General features: G+C 36.7%; 1 protein-coding gene across 1 annotated transcript in view; it reads right to left on the reverse strand.

Moving 5' to 3' along the window:
• GABRG3 (gamma-aminobutyric acid type A receptor subunit gamma3) overlaps window positions 1-15,602 on the reverse strand; it is a 291,985-nt gene that overhangs the window by 42,306 nt on the left and 234,077 nt on the right. The window contains exon 6 of the mRNA XM_062487859.1: window positions 5,694-5,831. Coding sequence (XP_062343843.1) covers window positions 5,694-5,831 — 138 coding nt within the window. The remainder of the gene's footprint in view (window positions 1-5,693; window positions 5,832-15,602) is intronic.

Consider the following 15,602-nt stretch of genomic DNA (forward strand, 5'->3'; position numbering starts at 1 on the left):
TAGATATTAATTAAATAAATATCTTCAGCTGAGTTAGCTGGCATATGAGGATGTGACTGAATCAGATGATTAAAAAGAATTATGCATGGACGCAGTCACATTCAGTCACTGTGGCATTTTGTGCATTTTTTTTTACTCATTGTCAAGACCATAAGGGCACCAACAGGCTCCAGTTCTTTGATAAGCCTCTGACTGTCCTTCTTTGCCACCTCTCTTCCAACCTCTTCCTCCAGCTCAGGGGTTCAGCTGCCTGCTGCTGACCCTGGCCTTTCCTTGTGGGTCTGATGGTTGGGATGGGTGGTGGTCCTGCCCTGTCCACATGGACCTATGGGATGACTGGACAGCTGCCTAGCTCTGGACAGGCACTGGTAAATCTGGCCCACCTTGTGTGGGTACTTCTTGTGGACTCTTTAAGCGATCTAGGAGCCTTTGACAGTAAATAGTAAGTAAAAGTGACCATTTTGAAATGCTTTCTCAAGTCAGCTGTCCTTTGCATGCCTAATACAAGGGAAAGCCACGAGCACCATTTCCTCTGGATGAATCTCTGAGAGTGTGTTGACTTCTGATAAAGCCAAGGAGCATCAATTGACACAAGTTCACCCACAGATCAGAAACACAGAATGGTTTGGGGGAGAAGGGACCTTAAAGATCATCTAGTGTCACGTCTTGTACCATGGGCATGGACAACTTCCACTAGACCAGATTGCTCAAAGCCCTATCCAGTCTGACCTTGAACACTTCCAGGGCTGGGACACACACAGCTTCTCTGAGAAACCTGTTCCAGTGTCTGTCCAGTAAAGAATTTTTTCCCAATATCTAATCTAAGCTAACTGTCTTTCAGTTTGAAGCCATCTCCCCTTGTTCTGTCACTACGTGCTTTTGTAAAACAGTCCCTCTTCAGCTGTCTTATCATCCTCCTTTAGGCACTGCATGGCTAGAAGGTCTCCCTGGAGCCTTCTCTTTTCCAGGCTGAACCCTCTCAGCCTGTCTGTACAGGACAGAAACTCCAGCCCTCTAATCATCTTCAACACCCTCATCTGGACACAGTCCAACAGATCCATGTCCTTATTATGCTGAGGGCCCCAATGCTGGACCAAATATTCCATGTGGGGTCTCACTGGAGTGGGTTAGAGGGGCAGAATCCCCTCACTCAACATGCCAGTCACGCTGCTTTTAATGGAACCCAGGATACAGTTGGTGTTCTGTGCTGTAAGAACACATTTGAATTGATGAGGGCTCTCCTAGTGAAGTTTCGCATTCCTATAAAAACCTGTCTGTCTTTTCTCTTCTCTTCCTGTAGCCATATATGTATATGTCTATACAAACATGTATATATGTATGCAGATATTTGCATTTTCTTGAAAGACAAGTTTGCTTTATTTTGTCCTGTAGTAGTTTTGTACTTGCCTTTTACTGAGTACTTTGCAACAGAATACGTACTTTAATTTTTGCTCTTTTTGGCATGGCTCAAAAGAGCTTTATCTAAATCCCTGACAACAGATATCAACTTTGATTTGCAGCCTTGTGATATAGGACTGAGAGCATCATTTAAGCTGAAGTACTTTATGAAACAGCAAATTCAAAACATAAAGCATGATTTAGGAGTTGTATGATATGCAGACTCCACTAGTCATCACCCATCCACGGGTATGTGAACAAAGGTGTACCTTTTTATGGCAGTTGTTATGGCTACTTATTGTGTTTGAGTATTGATGCCTGGGGTAATTCAGAACCTATGAAATTGAGCTTTCTGTCTGGTTCCATATATACAATTTGCAATAATTAGCTATAATTTTTTTTAAAAATAAGGTTCTTTTATTGGTGTTTTCTATTTCTGATGAATTATCTTGAACTTATTTATGCAAAGGCCCTTTGAAATGCAAAAATCTCTCAGGCTAAAAGCATCTGAGGAAGAACACAAACAATACTTGTATAATGCAAAGAAGTTTTTAAGTAAATGAAAATAATATTTAAGAGCTACAGGGTCTTTATCTAACAGTGTGAAAAAAATAAGTGGTTTTAAAAGAATGAATAGAATTTCTGAGGGAGATGTCAACAGAAAAGTGCACGCAACACTACAACTCACTCTATGAGCTTTAATTGTGGAGTTCTCCATAATTCTGTTGTTGGTTTGTCCTGGTCATTGTTTTTGTTCCCCTCCTATGCCCCACCCCACCACCCCCCTCAAGTGTATTTAGAATGTCTAGGACTCAGAAATCTGAAGTTTACTACAAACACACACAAAAAAAGTGCTTTTAAAGATTACATTCTTCCCTCTCCTTTTGTCCTGGTCACCTTTCCATTGGCTGACTTGCAGTTTTAAAATCTGCACATTTTTTCTATACACGTAGTTTGTCCTTTCTTTTCACAGGTGGCTAAGTACTGCCCACTCTAATTATCTTTGTCAGCCTTATTTGACATTGTAATGAGAGAAGTGTTCTTGTTACAGTATCTGAGTGTCTTGCCAGATGGCAAGAGAGGAATTTTTCAGTATTTGGGAATTAATTTGATATCACCTGACAGTGAGAACTTTCTTAGGGTTCCAGACAAAGTTCATGACCATACCACCAGCACAGTGATTTCTGCTGTTTATTGTAAGCAATCACCATTTGCAGTAGGCATTTAATTATTTTTTGTGTTTATATCTTAGCATTAAGTTAAACAATATATCCTCAGGAGGAAGCTGTACACTTCTTCCAGGTGGCAATGAAGACTTTATTTGGCTGACAGATTATTGTAGAAAAAAGCAAGGTACAACATTGTGTCAATAATTTAAGCCACTGCTGGTTCAGTGCAAAAGATGACAGTTTTCATATTGCTTAGATTTCTGAAATACACTCTGTGACAGCTGGCTTCTTACTCATGTACATCTGAAACTGTCATAGATTAACATAAAGGTTATTTAAATGTCTGGAAAAGGTTTGGAAAGACTGAAAAAAAATCAAAAAGCAGAACACTGCCAAGTCTTAAATCTAATAATTCTGTCATGAAAAATAACTACCAAGAAAGGTCTTAATGGAAATGAAGAACAGTGGCAAGTTGCTGTGTGGTCAGTTTGACCTCTCTTCATTATATCCAGAATATGGCTGAAGAGGAGATAAAAACAGATCCCCAAGTTGGATATAGGAAGGTAGTACTGCAGCAGCTCTCACATTATATAGATATAATTCAGTGAGAAGTACTAGTGTCATAAACAAGCAGAAAGATGTAAGTCAGGAGCAAAAGAGAAGTTAGGGTTTTGAATCCATCTCTTGTTAGTGCAGGATTTGTCCCTGCAGTAGATTTTCTCATGCTATGCCTAGTCTTTTTTTAAATGCCCTCTGTAATAGTAGTTTTCAGAATTTCCCTTGGGAAGTAGAGATGATGTTTAGTACCATTTTTTCAGAAAGCTGTTGTTGGTATCCAGCCTGTTTCCCTTCTCCTAACTCTACCTTATTAGTCAGAATGATCTTCTGTGCAGCACTCTGAACAATGCTGTTTTTCCTTTCTGTCCTGAGTCTGAAAAAGGGGTGGAGGCTGCTGGGGCCATTCTGGGTTTCCACATGGCTCAGAGGGGCCCCAGGCAGGCCAGAGCTTAGGCTGGGAACTGCTCTCCCTGAGGAGCAGCATGAATTCAAGGTGAGTCCTACACCCACAGTGTCCTAGGGGCAGCCTCAGGGCAATCTCCCTCTCCAGGTAGCTTGATTGCAAAAATGCCACGGATCGTCCACATCAGAACTTGGCATTTCTTTTTTGACCACCTGCAACCCCCCGTGGCATGGCTGTAAAGGAGATGTAACACCTGTAAGAAGCAGCTGCCACCTCCCTTTATCACAGATTGTCCAAACAGTAGGAAACAGCAGCTTTGTGGGTTCCCTAATTCTCAAACTTCTTGGCTGGGGCTTTACTTCAATAAATAGGCATGTTCCAGAGAACAGGTGCCTCTTTATCCTATTTGTTCACATATATTTAGACACAACAGGTAGTCAAAAATTACCTCAGATTTTGTCAGAGACGTATTGCACTGTGTCCTGCCCCATTCCCTCTATTGTAGAACTCCTTACACTACAGAATGGGCATACTCAAGGTTTTCCTATGTACTTGCATTTTCTCAAGTCCTGGCCCTGTTTTGCTCTTGACAGTAAATATTTTTGACATTCAGTAAACCTGGCCTTTTAAATTACCTTAAACTATAGAGTAACAAAATATAGTCTATTTTCTGAAAACTCAGGTCCGTGTGCAAATTCAAGGGTTTATTTTTACATCTCATATTTGTTGGCACCTTTCTTAGATATTTGGTGAAATGCACAGCTCATTTTTCTGACCTAATAACTCCAGGTGACAATCTGACATACATTTTACATTGTTTTTTCCAAGTTTGATTCCACAATCTCCTGACAGGGTTTTTTGGTTTTCTTTTTTTCTTTTTTTTTTCTTTTTCAGTATTTGAATAGGCTTCAGTTTGCCAACAACTTTCTGTCAGTGTGGTGCCTCTAGGAGAATAGAAATATCATGTGGTTCCAGTAACTTGAGTTCAACTCTGCTGTTGGATTTTGCACTCACAAACAAGGGTGATCAGAAACAGCAATAGCAATTATACAAAAATATTGTGCCAACTCACACATCTTAATAAGAACTGTGCACATGTTATAAAGAACATAGGAAATAGGTTTTTCTTTGCTTCACATTATCCATTCACTTATTTAAATATGACCTCTATAAGTATTGTTTTGTCCTGGCAGAGTTATATAGATTTGTTTACCAAGACACTGCTGTTACATTAATAATGATTTGGTAATCTTTTTTCATGGAATCATGGAATGGTTTGGGTTGGAAGGGGACCTTGAAGATCATCTAGTTCCAACCTCCCTGTTTTCTTGGAGAAAGCTGAGCACCTGCCTTCCCATGGGAAGCAGTGAATCAATTTCTTGTTTTGCTTTGCCTGGGTGGACTGCTTTTTCTTTCCCTAATAAACTATCTTTATCTTAACCCATGAGTTTCCTTGCTTTTATTCTCCTGATTCTCTCCCCCATCCTGCCTGGGAAAGTGAGTGAGCAGCTGCATGTGGTTAAGCTGCCAGCTAGGGTTAAACTTAGTCGTGTATGAAGTTCAGACACGGTGTGACCACAATTTATCCAGTTCAAATAATGTATCCCATTTAAACATTTTTTTTACCTATATTACTGTGTTATTATAAGAAACAGAAAGATTTCTGAAGAAATAGAATAGGCATCATGAGATTTTAATTGCAATCATTTGGTAAGGTCACTACAAAGGCATTTATCAACTGAGAGTGTCTGTGAAATATTAAGAAAAATATTAAAACATTGTCTGAATGGTTAAGTACAGAAAGTGTCTAATTTCACTAACCTACCATTGTGCTCAAAATCTTTCACTTTAGTTTTGTGGTGAAGACAGATTCAATGCAGGAGTGGCCTAATAAATGAGGAAGGAGAATCATAGAGTAACTTCAAGTCTATAACAAGCAAACAAGCAAACATTTATTCCTCAGTTTGTGAAGTCACTAGAAGAGTAGAGATTATCAAAAATCAAGATAAATTCAGTATTTCAGAGGTCTGAACTGTACAGGTTCTAATATGAACGTTGGAACATATATTAAAATCAATTTTCACTTGAATGAATGTAAAACAAGAATAAATATTTTTAAATTATTTGAATTCAAGAAAAAGCACTACCATTTGTATCATTCTTACCTGCAGAGGTTTTCACAATTTCTGAAGTATTTCTGAGACCCATAAAATCAAACTGATAGAGTCTCCAAGATTTCTGGTCAGCAGCCTCCACTGAATTTTTCCTCCATCTGTAAATCATTTCCTCTTTAGGATAGCCATCTAGAAATTAATATATATATATATACATATGAATATTTTTCATTTCATAAAAAAATGTGCTGCAAAATATCTGTTCATTGTTTCAGTGCTGTTTGGGAACACCTAAATTTCTGGTCTGATGCCCTGTCAGTGAGTTAAGTGGCATCATTCAGCCAGAGTTGCATAGCACACAAAAGTAGAGTCATAATACACAAAAAAAATGGAGATGTAATACCAGCAAACCTGTGATTTTTCACAATCATTGTTTTTTAACAATAGAAAAAATATGATTGGTTCTATCAGAAACAGAACTCTTCAGAAGTGCAGTTGACTACACTAAATGGAGGTCCAGACACAGAAGTATGATGCTTTACATAAGATCAGAAGAAGCTGTGCAAACCAATAGAATGCAAAAAATGGGGAGTCTTTCAGTGTAAGAGATGTACAATTGAAAAGGACACATTGTTTTAAAATTTGCAATAGTTCTAATGGTGGGGTGTGCTGCTGTACTTCTGAAAGAAATGTAAAAGTGCAAAAGAAAGCAAAATTTTAAATAGCATGGGAATTGTAATGTGATTATACTACCATATTTCTTCTGAAGTCTGGGGTAGCTAATGAGGCATCACCAGATCTCTACTGTGAAATTGCTTCTGAAAGTCTTTATCAGTTTAGGACTCAGTGGTCATGATTAATTCTTATGCCAATTTTTAATTTGCTTTTTGTTAGAGAATGGCATTTTCCAGTCAATGTCCAAAAAATCTTCAACCAGTCCAAACCCTAATAATAAACCATCTAGAAAACAACAGCCCACCCAAGCTAGTTAAAATTGGATTGTTCTCTAATGCATAATACAATCAATTTTTATTCATCTAGTTAATATAATGGCTGTAGATTACAAAGCAAATTAAAAGCCTAACAATAACAATAGATGGTTAATATAACTGTCACATCAGTAATTTATTTTTCCCCATTGAAAGCTGATACATTTTTATATTTGCATTGCAAAACAACCTCTCTGGTCATGGTGCTATTTCCTTGATGTCTTCCTCCTATGAGTGTCTTTTCAATCTTGTTTGAGGTTCCACCCTGCCAGGGTACTGCTGTAAGGTGTGCACTGCCTCACTTATCCCTCTCACTAGCACAGCAAGAAAAGTACCCACGAGTCCCTTAGTTCTAATCTAATAAAATGACTAAAACATCATTATGTGTTAATTCAAAATGTCACATTCATATATTTCCCATCAATGTAAATAAAGGAATAACCTGTGAAGTACCCAACTGAGTAACAAACACTGTTCTCTGTGAGAACTCCTGCTGCCAAATAGATTTCACTGCCAATTCTGCTGTGCAAGTCTATGAGATTGACCTAAAGGTTAATTTTTTTGGCTGGCAGATTATGTCAGAAGATGCAGTGATACGGTGAAAGAAGTAAAGTTATGCAGAGCCTCCAACCCATAGCCTTGAATGATCTGAAATCTTCTTGAGTCTGGCTCCTATTTGACTAAGCCCTCTGATCACAATTTTTTTCTCTTCTAAGTAACAAACAATAAGATGAGAAAAGGGCCTCAATTTGCACCAGGGTGGGAGGTGGTGGTATTAGCTTGAATATTAGGGAATATAAGATGGAGTCCCTTTCCTCAGATACATTTCACTACAATCATTTTAAGTAACAATGTTTCAAATATCTTACAAGTAAAGAAGATTTTACTTTTAATACACTATTTTTTAAGTGATCCAAAATGATGCTTTTGCATCTTTTCCCCAAATTTCACTAAAAAAAATGTGCCAGTTAGTTTTGAATTCCATTTCTTCCTGATTTTTTTCCTTTCCATCCCATGACCATCCCACCAAAAAAAAAAATCCATAAAAACAAAAAAAAAAACAAAAAAAAAACAAAAAAGAAACAAAAAACCAAACCAACCAAACAAACAAACAAAGAAAACCAAAAAACCAACAACAAAAAAAAATTACACTGTCAGTATACTTGAAAGCTTGCTATCATATTAACCAGGGAATAGCTGTTTATCCTTACAAAAACAACATGTAGTCAGGTACAAGTTCATGAGACTCTCATCCTTCAAGATTTTTCCTGTATTTTTAACTAAGAAAGTTCAGATTCAGTTTCACAGAATTTCTCCTTTTGGTATTATTCATCATCATTAAATCAAAAGCAACTGACCTCAGGATGACATTTCAATAGTTTCTTAATCCACAGTTGCTAAGATCTTTTCTTACAATGATTTGGTTGCTTACATCAAAAGAGAGAAGTACTAGAAATTAAATGGGAGTTGTTTCAAACTCTTAAATAATTGCTATTATGTTCTGCTCTGGTGCCAGGTGACTGACTTCACTTTTCAATTATTTAAAAGAAAAATAATTTTATGGAAGAGTGACATGACACATCTCTTTGGACAGTATATGACTCCTAGAATTCATTTAACTTACAGAATAGACTGTTCATGATGGTTCTTCTTTTGGTGATATTCAATATTTCTTGTACACAGCCTAATTGTTTCTAGCCCTTTAAGTATTTCATTTTAGCAAATATCAGAACTGGAGACTTCAGTAATTCCACAGGAAGATGCAACCTTTGTTGTTCAGCTTCCTTTCACTTTCCCAGCATGACAAATGACAGTAAATTACCTTAAATTTTTGGCCTTGTGTCTTCAAGTCATTCACATTGAACATATTTCTGTCAAGAGTATTTACCCCGCCAAGTTCCTTTAGGTTACGTAAAAATATTCACACTGCAGCAGGGCAAGGCTCCAGGAGGTCTTGGGTGCCTTCCAGCAGGTAGGTGCCAGTAAGATGGCAAGGGTGTTGGCATGGGAAGAAGACAACCAAGTGTGTGTCCTGTGTTACAGCCATCTGAGTTCTGGCAACCTGCAGCCCGGGATCTTCTCAACCAAAGCCTCTGTCAAAAACTCCGTTTTCTCTCCCATTATTTTACTTGATTAAATTCTACTTTCTGGCCTAAAGGTTGTTTTGTAGGCTGGGCTATAACTTTGATATCAACAATATCATATCAACATATCAACAACATCATATCAACATATCAACAACTTTTAGAGACCACCCTGCTCATCTGGCTTTTTGTAAGATGGTACTACATGTTTTTGTAAAATCAGGTTAAAAGCAAATTTGATTATTTCTTTAAGAGCTCAAGAAAAAGTATCCATGTAATACCTTGTGTTAATTTCACCAAATATACATAATGACTTTGCTTTTCTACTTTTTGCTGTTTTGAAGATTAAACAGTTATAACAGAAAGGTAAATTGTCATGACAACCTCTGAGATTCTCTGGATTTTCCTGTATTTGCCCTTTATTATTGAAATAATTTGGCTCATGTTGCCAGATCTTCTCATATCACCACCATACAATTTAGAAGTGCAAGGTTAAAAATATTTAAAATTCATGTTCACAATGCTTCACTTTTTAAGGAGACTGATTTATGTAGAAGGCTCCACCAAAGCACTGAAAAAATGGTCAAGGCCAAAAATATCAGCACGCTGGATAAGAGGCACATGCAACCATAAGCTTGCCCTGAGAATTTTTATCAAGTGGCCCTGAAGCAGTCTGCTACAGGAATCAACACTGATGGAAAAATCTCCAACTTTTGCAATAAGACAAATGGATGCTTCTTTGAGCATACTGCCTCTAACCAATGCTGTGTTGATCTGGACATCTTAGATCAGTGCCTGATATCTTTGCTTCACTTTCTTCTGTGTGATAATGTGGCTATTTTGGGAAGTGAATAGAGCTGGAAAGATAGCTGAAAAGACATCATGTCAAAAAGGACATAGACCACATGAAAAGCTAAAAAACTTTCCACAGAAAAGCACCAAAGACATGAAAAGATAGGCATAGAAAAAATAAAGAACGTCTTCGATCCCTACAAATATACTTTATCCACTCTGTGAAATATATTTATTTCACTGCTTCCCCACAGTTTGCATTCACACATAACTCAGGTAGATCCAACTTATAGCACAAGGAATAATGCAATTATTAATAATGCTCCTTCCTAGCCTTGCAAAAATTTGTGTGTTCAGAGTCTGTGACAAGGAGTTAATGAAAGCAGCAGCAAAGCTGAAAATGTGGGGGAAGCGTGAGAAAAAGGATTGGTTCTATTAAGTATGTGCCAGGAACTGATATTTATAACAAGAGTATGTTTTTGAAAGATGTAGCTGGATTCTGGGAAGGTTTTGCTTTTCCATGGGTTCTAGATACAGACTCCAAATCAGTGGGAAATGTGATCTGAAAGATGAGCTGATATCATGAGTAAGTGGTTGTAGTTTACATCATGGGCATGGAGGGAGTATTGTAGATTCAGCTGCTGCCAGTGAAAGTGGTCAGGAGAGGGAGGATGCTCTATTCCAATTAGAGGGAAGGAAAAAGCAGCCCTTTACACCACACGGCCAGAAACACTTTGCCTCCTTGAGTTCTACCTTGTTAACTCTGCTTCAGGCTAATTGGGAGACCTCTGTCAACACAGCCTGGGTCAGAAGACGATAATGAAGTCCACAAATGCATCTTTCTCTGGTACCATGTTGTGAATGACAAATCATGTGCTTCCATAAAATCTGCCTGGGCTTTTTTTTTTTTTCTTGTTGGCAGTCTTTATAATTGCTTCTTTGTTGGCAAGCAAGCTGAATTTTAATCCAAACTTCACAGTGTTTGGAGGAAGAGTTTTCTCAATGATCTGTTCCTGTATCTGTTTGGTGTTTGTTCTCAGAAGGCTTTTAAAGTAGGAGAGTCCTGAAACTTCTCCTATTAAAACTGGCATTACCTTAGATTTCATGATAGTATGAACTTATTAAGCGCAACTAGACAGAAGAAAGAGCAAAGTTTCAGTTCAATAAGTTTTAAATAGAACAAAACATAAAATAGGGTATATAGACAACTCATTTTATCTCTCCAGAAGGAACCCTTCAGGGTTCTTCTGAAGAAGAAGTAGGGAAAGTGAATGGAGACTTAATAGTTTACTTAAGATCTGTGGAAAACAATACTCATAATTTAATGTATATTGACATCTCTCTCTCCACTAATGAAGGGGAAAGGAAAGGGAAAGGAAAGCATAAAGTACTTGAAAAGCAGCTATGGTAATAAGAATAAGAAAAGATAAATGTGAATGTTGTAAAGACAACTTTTAATCCTGAAGTGATTTATTTCAGCAGTAGTAGATAATTGCACTTAGGTGATAACTACAGCAATTAGAAATGTTATTCTTTGCCCTGTTTGCTTGCATCAGTAATTGACACCTCATTAACAGTACATTAGCTCATGAAAAAAAATCAACTGACTGTAGATTAATGCATCTAATACTGCACTGAAGTTAAAGGATATGTGTCCCATTGAAGATAGTTTTTCTACCCGAAAATCTGCTTTAATACGACTGTGATACCATTCTGATAAAGAACTAGAGGATCCAGTCACTATTATTAACAGTAATGATAATTATCCCTTACCTGGGTCTAGTTCTCTATTGATGGAATTGTAGAACACTGATGTGATTTACTGATAAATTACAGAGTATCTTAGCTTTTGGGAGGAACTTGTGGCATCAATTCTTCTTTTGGGCCTTCAAAATACAAAGAAGGAAAAGAGAGGTGTTGTCACAGAAATAGCTCCCAAAACAAGGATTTTCTGTGAGCCAGATTTTGTCAGAAGTAATAATTTTGCTACTCATAGACAAATAAAAATTTTGGCTCAGATAAAACAAAGAGAATAGAAAGGTGAAAATGAGAAGGGAAAGAAGGCAGAGGAAAATGAACATAATTTGACAGAAGACATTATGACATTATGTGATGTGGCTTTTCCATGTACTCACTATCTTCTACATGTACTTACTATCTTCTACAATCTAACAGATGCATGTCTCATGAGGGTGCTAAGATTTTGTCACACACAGCCCCAGCAGTAAAAAGTCTATCTTCCAAGTATCAGATCATAAAGGGTAGGTAGTCTGAAATTACCTTCAAAAACTAAAGGCAATTCTACTGCATCATCATACATTTTTGATCTATTCTTATGCTCACCAAACAATTTCCGTTTTGACTTATCTACAAGTAGTACCATGAGTGATTTGGTTTTGGAAAATGGTTGCTTTTATCATATATTGTCCCTATAATTCCACATTTCTATTGTTTGGAAAATGCCTTCATCTTTTCTGAAAAAAAAATCCACCAAAACCAAAACTGAAAAAACAGTCTGACCTTATAGCTTGTATTGATGTTTCTTATATGCATTTTTATCTACATACTTATTTTTACTGCTTGTTAACAGTTTCATTTGGAAGGCAATTTTCAGAAGCCTCATGTGCAACAATTGCTTGCATTGTTCTGGTCAGAAGTTTCTTTCACTAATTAATTAATTCACTAATAACTAAAACACCTGCTAAATGGTCAGATTCTTCTGATTTAGCCATATGTCATACCTGTGCATGACATCACCAACAGTAAATGGGCTGATCTCATGTCTAGCTTGTTGGATATAAATTGTATCTATTCTAAGGCTAGAATTCTGGCACAGATCAGAGTACTGAGAACAGAGAAAGTTTGCTTAGTCATGTGCAGACTTCATGGTTTTTGTGGAATGGATACTTCACCTCAACTTCCAATTATTTTATGAATGGAATAATGTGAAGATTTTGCCCTCAGTTTTTTTCAATACCAACCCCTTGCAGGGAAGAATGAAAGTCCAGAAAGCGGTTTTCCTAGTTCAAGTTGCCTTCAGATCTGAATGATTCTGGAATATGTATTTCTTCTATGTATATATTTACTTCTCCATGTATTTATAAATCATCTTCTTATAAACAAATATGCAAGTAAGAGACAGAACTTTAGTTTCTAGCTCCCTGTTAGCTATTTTTCTTAGCTTACATAGCTATTTTATAATGAACTGGTGTTGCTTCATAAATGTGTGTCTTTACAGACTAAGAATAAAATTTTTCATAATGTTGTTCAGAAAACTTCTGGTAACATAATCCAAGTCTCACATTTTTATTGGCTGCAAGACTGAAGATGATGATTCTCAGTAAAAGGACATTTTCAGAAATATATGTCAAAGAGGTGGCCTTTGAGAATCTGATGGAATCCTGCGCTGGTGCTTTGTCCTGCCCTAGATCTTACACACTATGGCCAGCTCTGCACAGAGATGGGAAGCTTCACCTGAGCACTTGCTGTGCTCCTAAGGATTTAGGGTAAGATTTTAAGTAGTAGTAGTAGTCTCATCTCATCTCATCTCATCTCATCTCATCTCATCTCATCTCATCTCATCTCATCTCATCTCATCTCATCCCCCTTCTTTTGCATGTGCCCTACAACAATGACTGAATGATGCTGAGAATTCAAGAACTATGTACTACTGCTGAGAGATCAGACTCATTATTGTACTACTAAATATGTACATTGAGTTCCATAATGGAAAACAAACAGCCCAAAATGAGTATTTTAGCAGATAAAATATTGTGCTTGTCTGACTGCATGAGCTCAACTGAGAAGAGAAAAAAATATTTCTTTTTTTAGTTTATAACTGACTTTTGAAGAACCTCCAGCTATGTGAGAGATATTCTCATGTCCATTTCAACATTAATTTTGTCCTAGGTGTGAAAATTTTGAGGTGTTTCCCAGAATTTTTGCTGAGATGTGCAAAGTCTCAGTGACTGCCTACTGAAGTAGCATCTCAGGCAGATATAGGTGATGTCAATCACTCACAATTTTCTGTACAGTAGTTGGCTCTTAATTCAGCCTTATGTAAAAGAGGAAGACAGCATTATTACAATAAAGCAGATTAAAAATATTTTTATAATCCAGAGAAAGTCAAAGCTCCTAGCATGAGAATTTAAAACCAAGCCTATCAGGGGTTGCTTGGGACAATTTAGAAATCAGAGCTATAAAATAGTCAAAGCAAAACATGAACTTCAGGTTATTAAAGGAATATCTGTCAAATCTTCAATTCTTTGATCTGCTCATATTCTCTATAGCCAGAACACAATCTTACTTTTCCATTTATTTAAACTGCACTTTTATTGAATATGCTTAGTGACAATGATTTTCTAAAGCAAGTACTTAAATTTCCTGTGACTGGGATGGACTGCAGTGCCACCAAAAGATTCTGGTCAGCTGATTTCAAACACCCCAGCAGGAGCTGAATACCATTCTCTAAAGGCCTTTAAAGTATATTTTTTTTTCTTACTGATTATGTAGGCCACCTCAGAATTAGGGGCAAAATAGCTGTGCAAGTTAAATGAAGTACATTCCATCAAAGTTCTTTATCAGAAATATGTGTGTTTTGGATTAAAACTGCCCATTAATGTTCCGTACCAGCTTCAACTGTAATGGATATCACAAGATAAAATAATCTTGTCTTTACCCATTTAATTACAGTAATTAACTGTATCTTCCATGTAGGACTGCTAAGATTTCCTTGAAGACTATCCTGATGAGAAAGATAACATTGTTTACTTCATGCATTGCTTTGGTAAGCGAAGTGCTGAGAAAATGTGTTTTGGCTCATCTGAAAATATATAATGAACAAGCAGAGATTCTGGTGAAGACTCAGAGCTCAAGTAAAGTAAACAACACATCTTTATATAGCTCAGGAAATGAAAGAAAGTATACCTGTAAAGTTTTTTTAGTCCATGCAGATGGGGACAGAGAGAACATAATTAAATTACAGGCTTCTTCCTTTCATTGACAAATAAGCTATCTAATCTTTTTTTATTTGAACACTTGATATGAGAACTCGTTTTGTGTTTCTCACGTGCGTCTGAAAGTATTTAAGGATTATTCTAAACATGTTAAATCCTTAATCTTCCAAGTGCTACTCAATAATTGGTATGAGTAAGTATGAGTGCAGTTAAAAGAGGTATATCTATTAACAGTGTTTTTAAAGATGGATAGGAAGACTTGGTAACATAATAATTAACAATAATAATGTATAGATAGAAAAATCTGTATTCACAATTTATAGGTAGCTCTTAAAATGAAATAGATAGAGCATCCTCAGGAGTGTTGGCATCCATCTAATTTTCAGTGTCCAACTTCTTGGGTTAGAAACACTCTACAATCTATTCACACGGTCCCCCTATAGAAATATTCTATCTTATTTCAATTACAGAAATCACTGTAGCTAGATATTTAGTCCATTTATTTTGTGACTAGCCTGAACTGTACATTTTCAGACCCATGAAAATGAAAATTCAGCTATGGACAATTATTTTTCTGAATTGCCATGAAACCCATTACAGGCTTCACAGAAACTGCATCAGCAAAGCCCATGGCTTTACAAAAACCATCAGAAATATACCACTCTCAGTCAACACAGCATTAATGGAAGCAGGCTATGAATTAGACTTCCATATATTATTATGACTTTTATATAGATCTTCTCAGAATATATCAGGTATGAATAGCAAAAGGTAAAACAACAGAACACTCCAAATTGAAAAGACAGTTTTTCTCAAGTACTGCCATTTCGTAGAATACAATAATTTGTAGCATAAATTCAAAACTACACAGCAAATTTTATTGAAACTGAGTCAGGACACTGCTGATGGAAATTAGCTGATAGTCCTGTGTACTATACCAGTCTACATATCCTTCATGTCCTTTTCTCACCTTTTGAGATGCATCTGTTGGTTACACTGATCTTTCTGTGACGTGTCTGTGTATCTCAAAACCTTAATCTCTTACCCAGGTATGTTATTTCAAACACATGAATTTAATTTTGGTTAGTTTTACTTTAGCTTAGCTAAAACATTCTTGCTAAAACTTCTGAGCGGTCGTGC

The sequence above is a fragment of the Cinclus cinclus genome, chromosome 2 (genome assembly GCF_963662255.1).
Source record: "Cinclus cinclus chromosome 2, bCinCin1.1, whole genome shotgun sequence".
Classification (NCBI taxonomy): domain Eukaryota; kingdom Metazoa; phylum Chordata; class Aves; order Passeriformes; family Cinclidae; genus Cinclus; species Cinclus cinclus.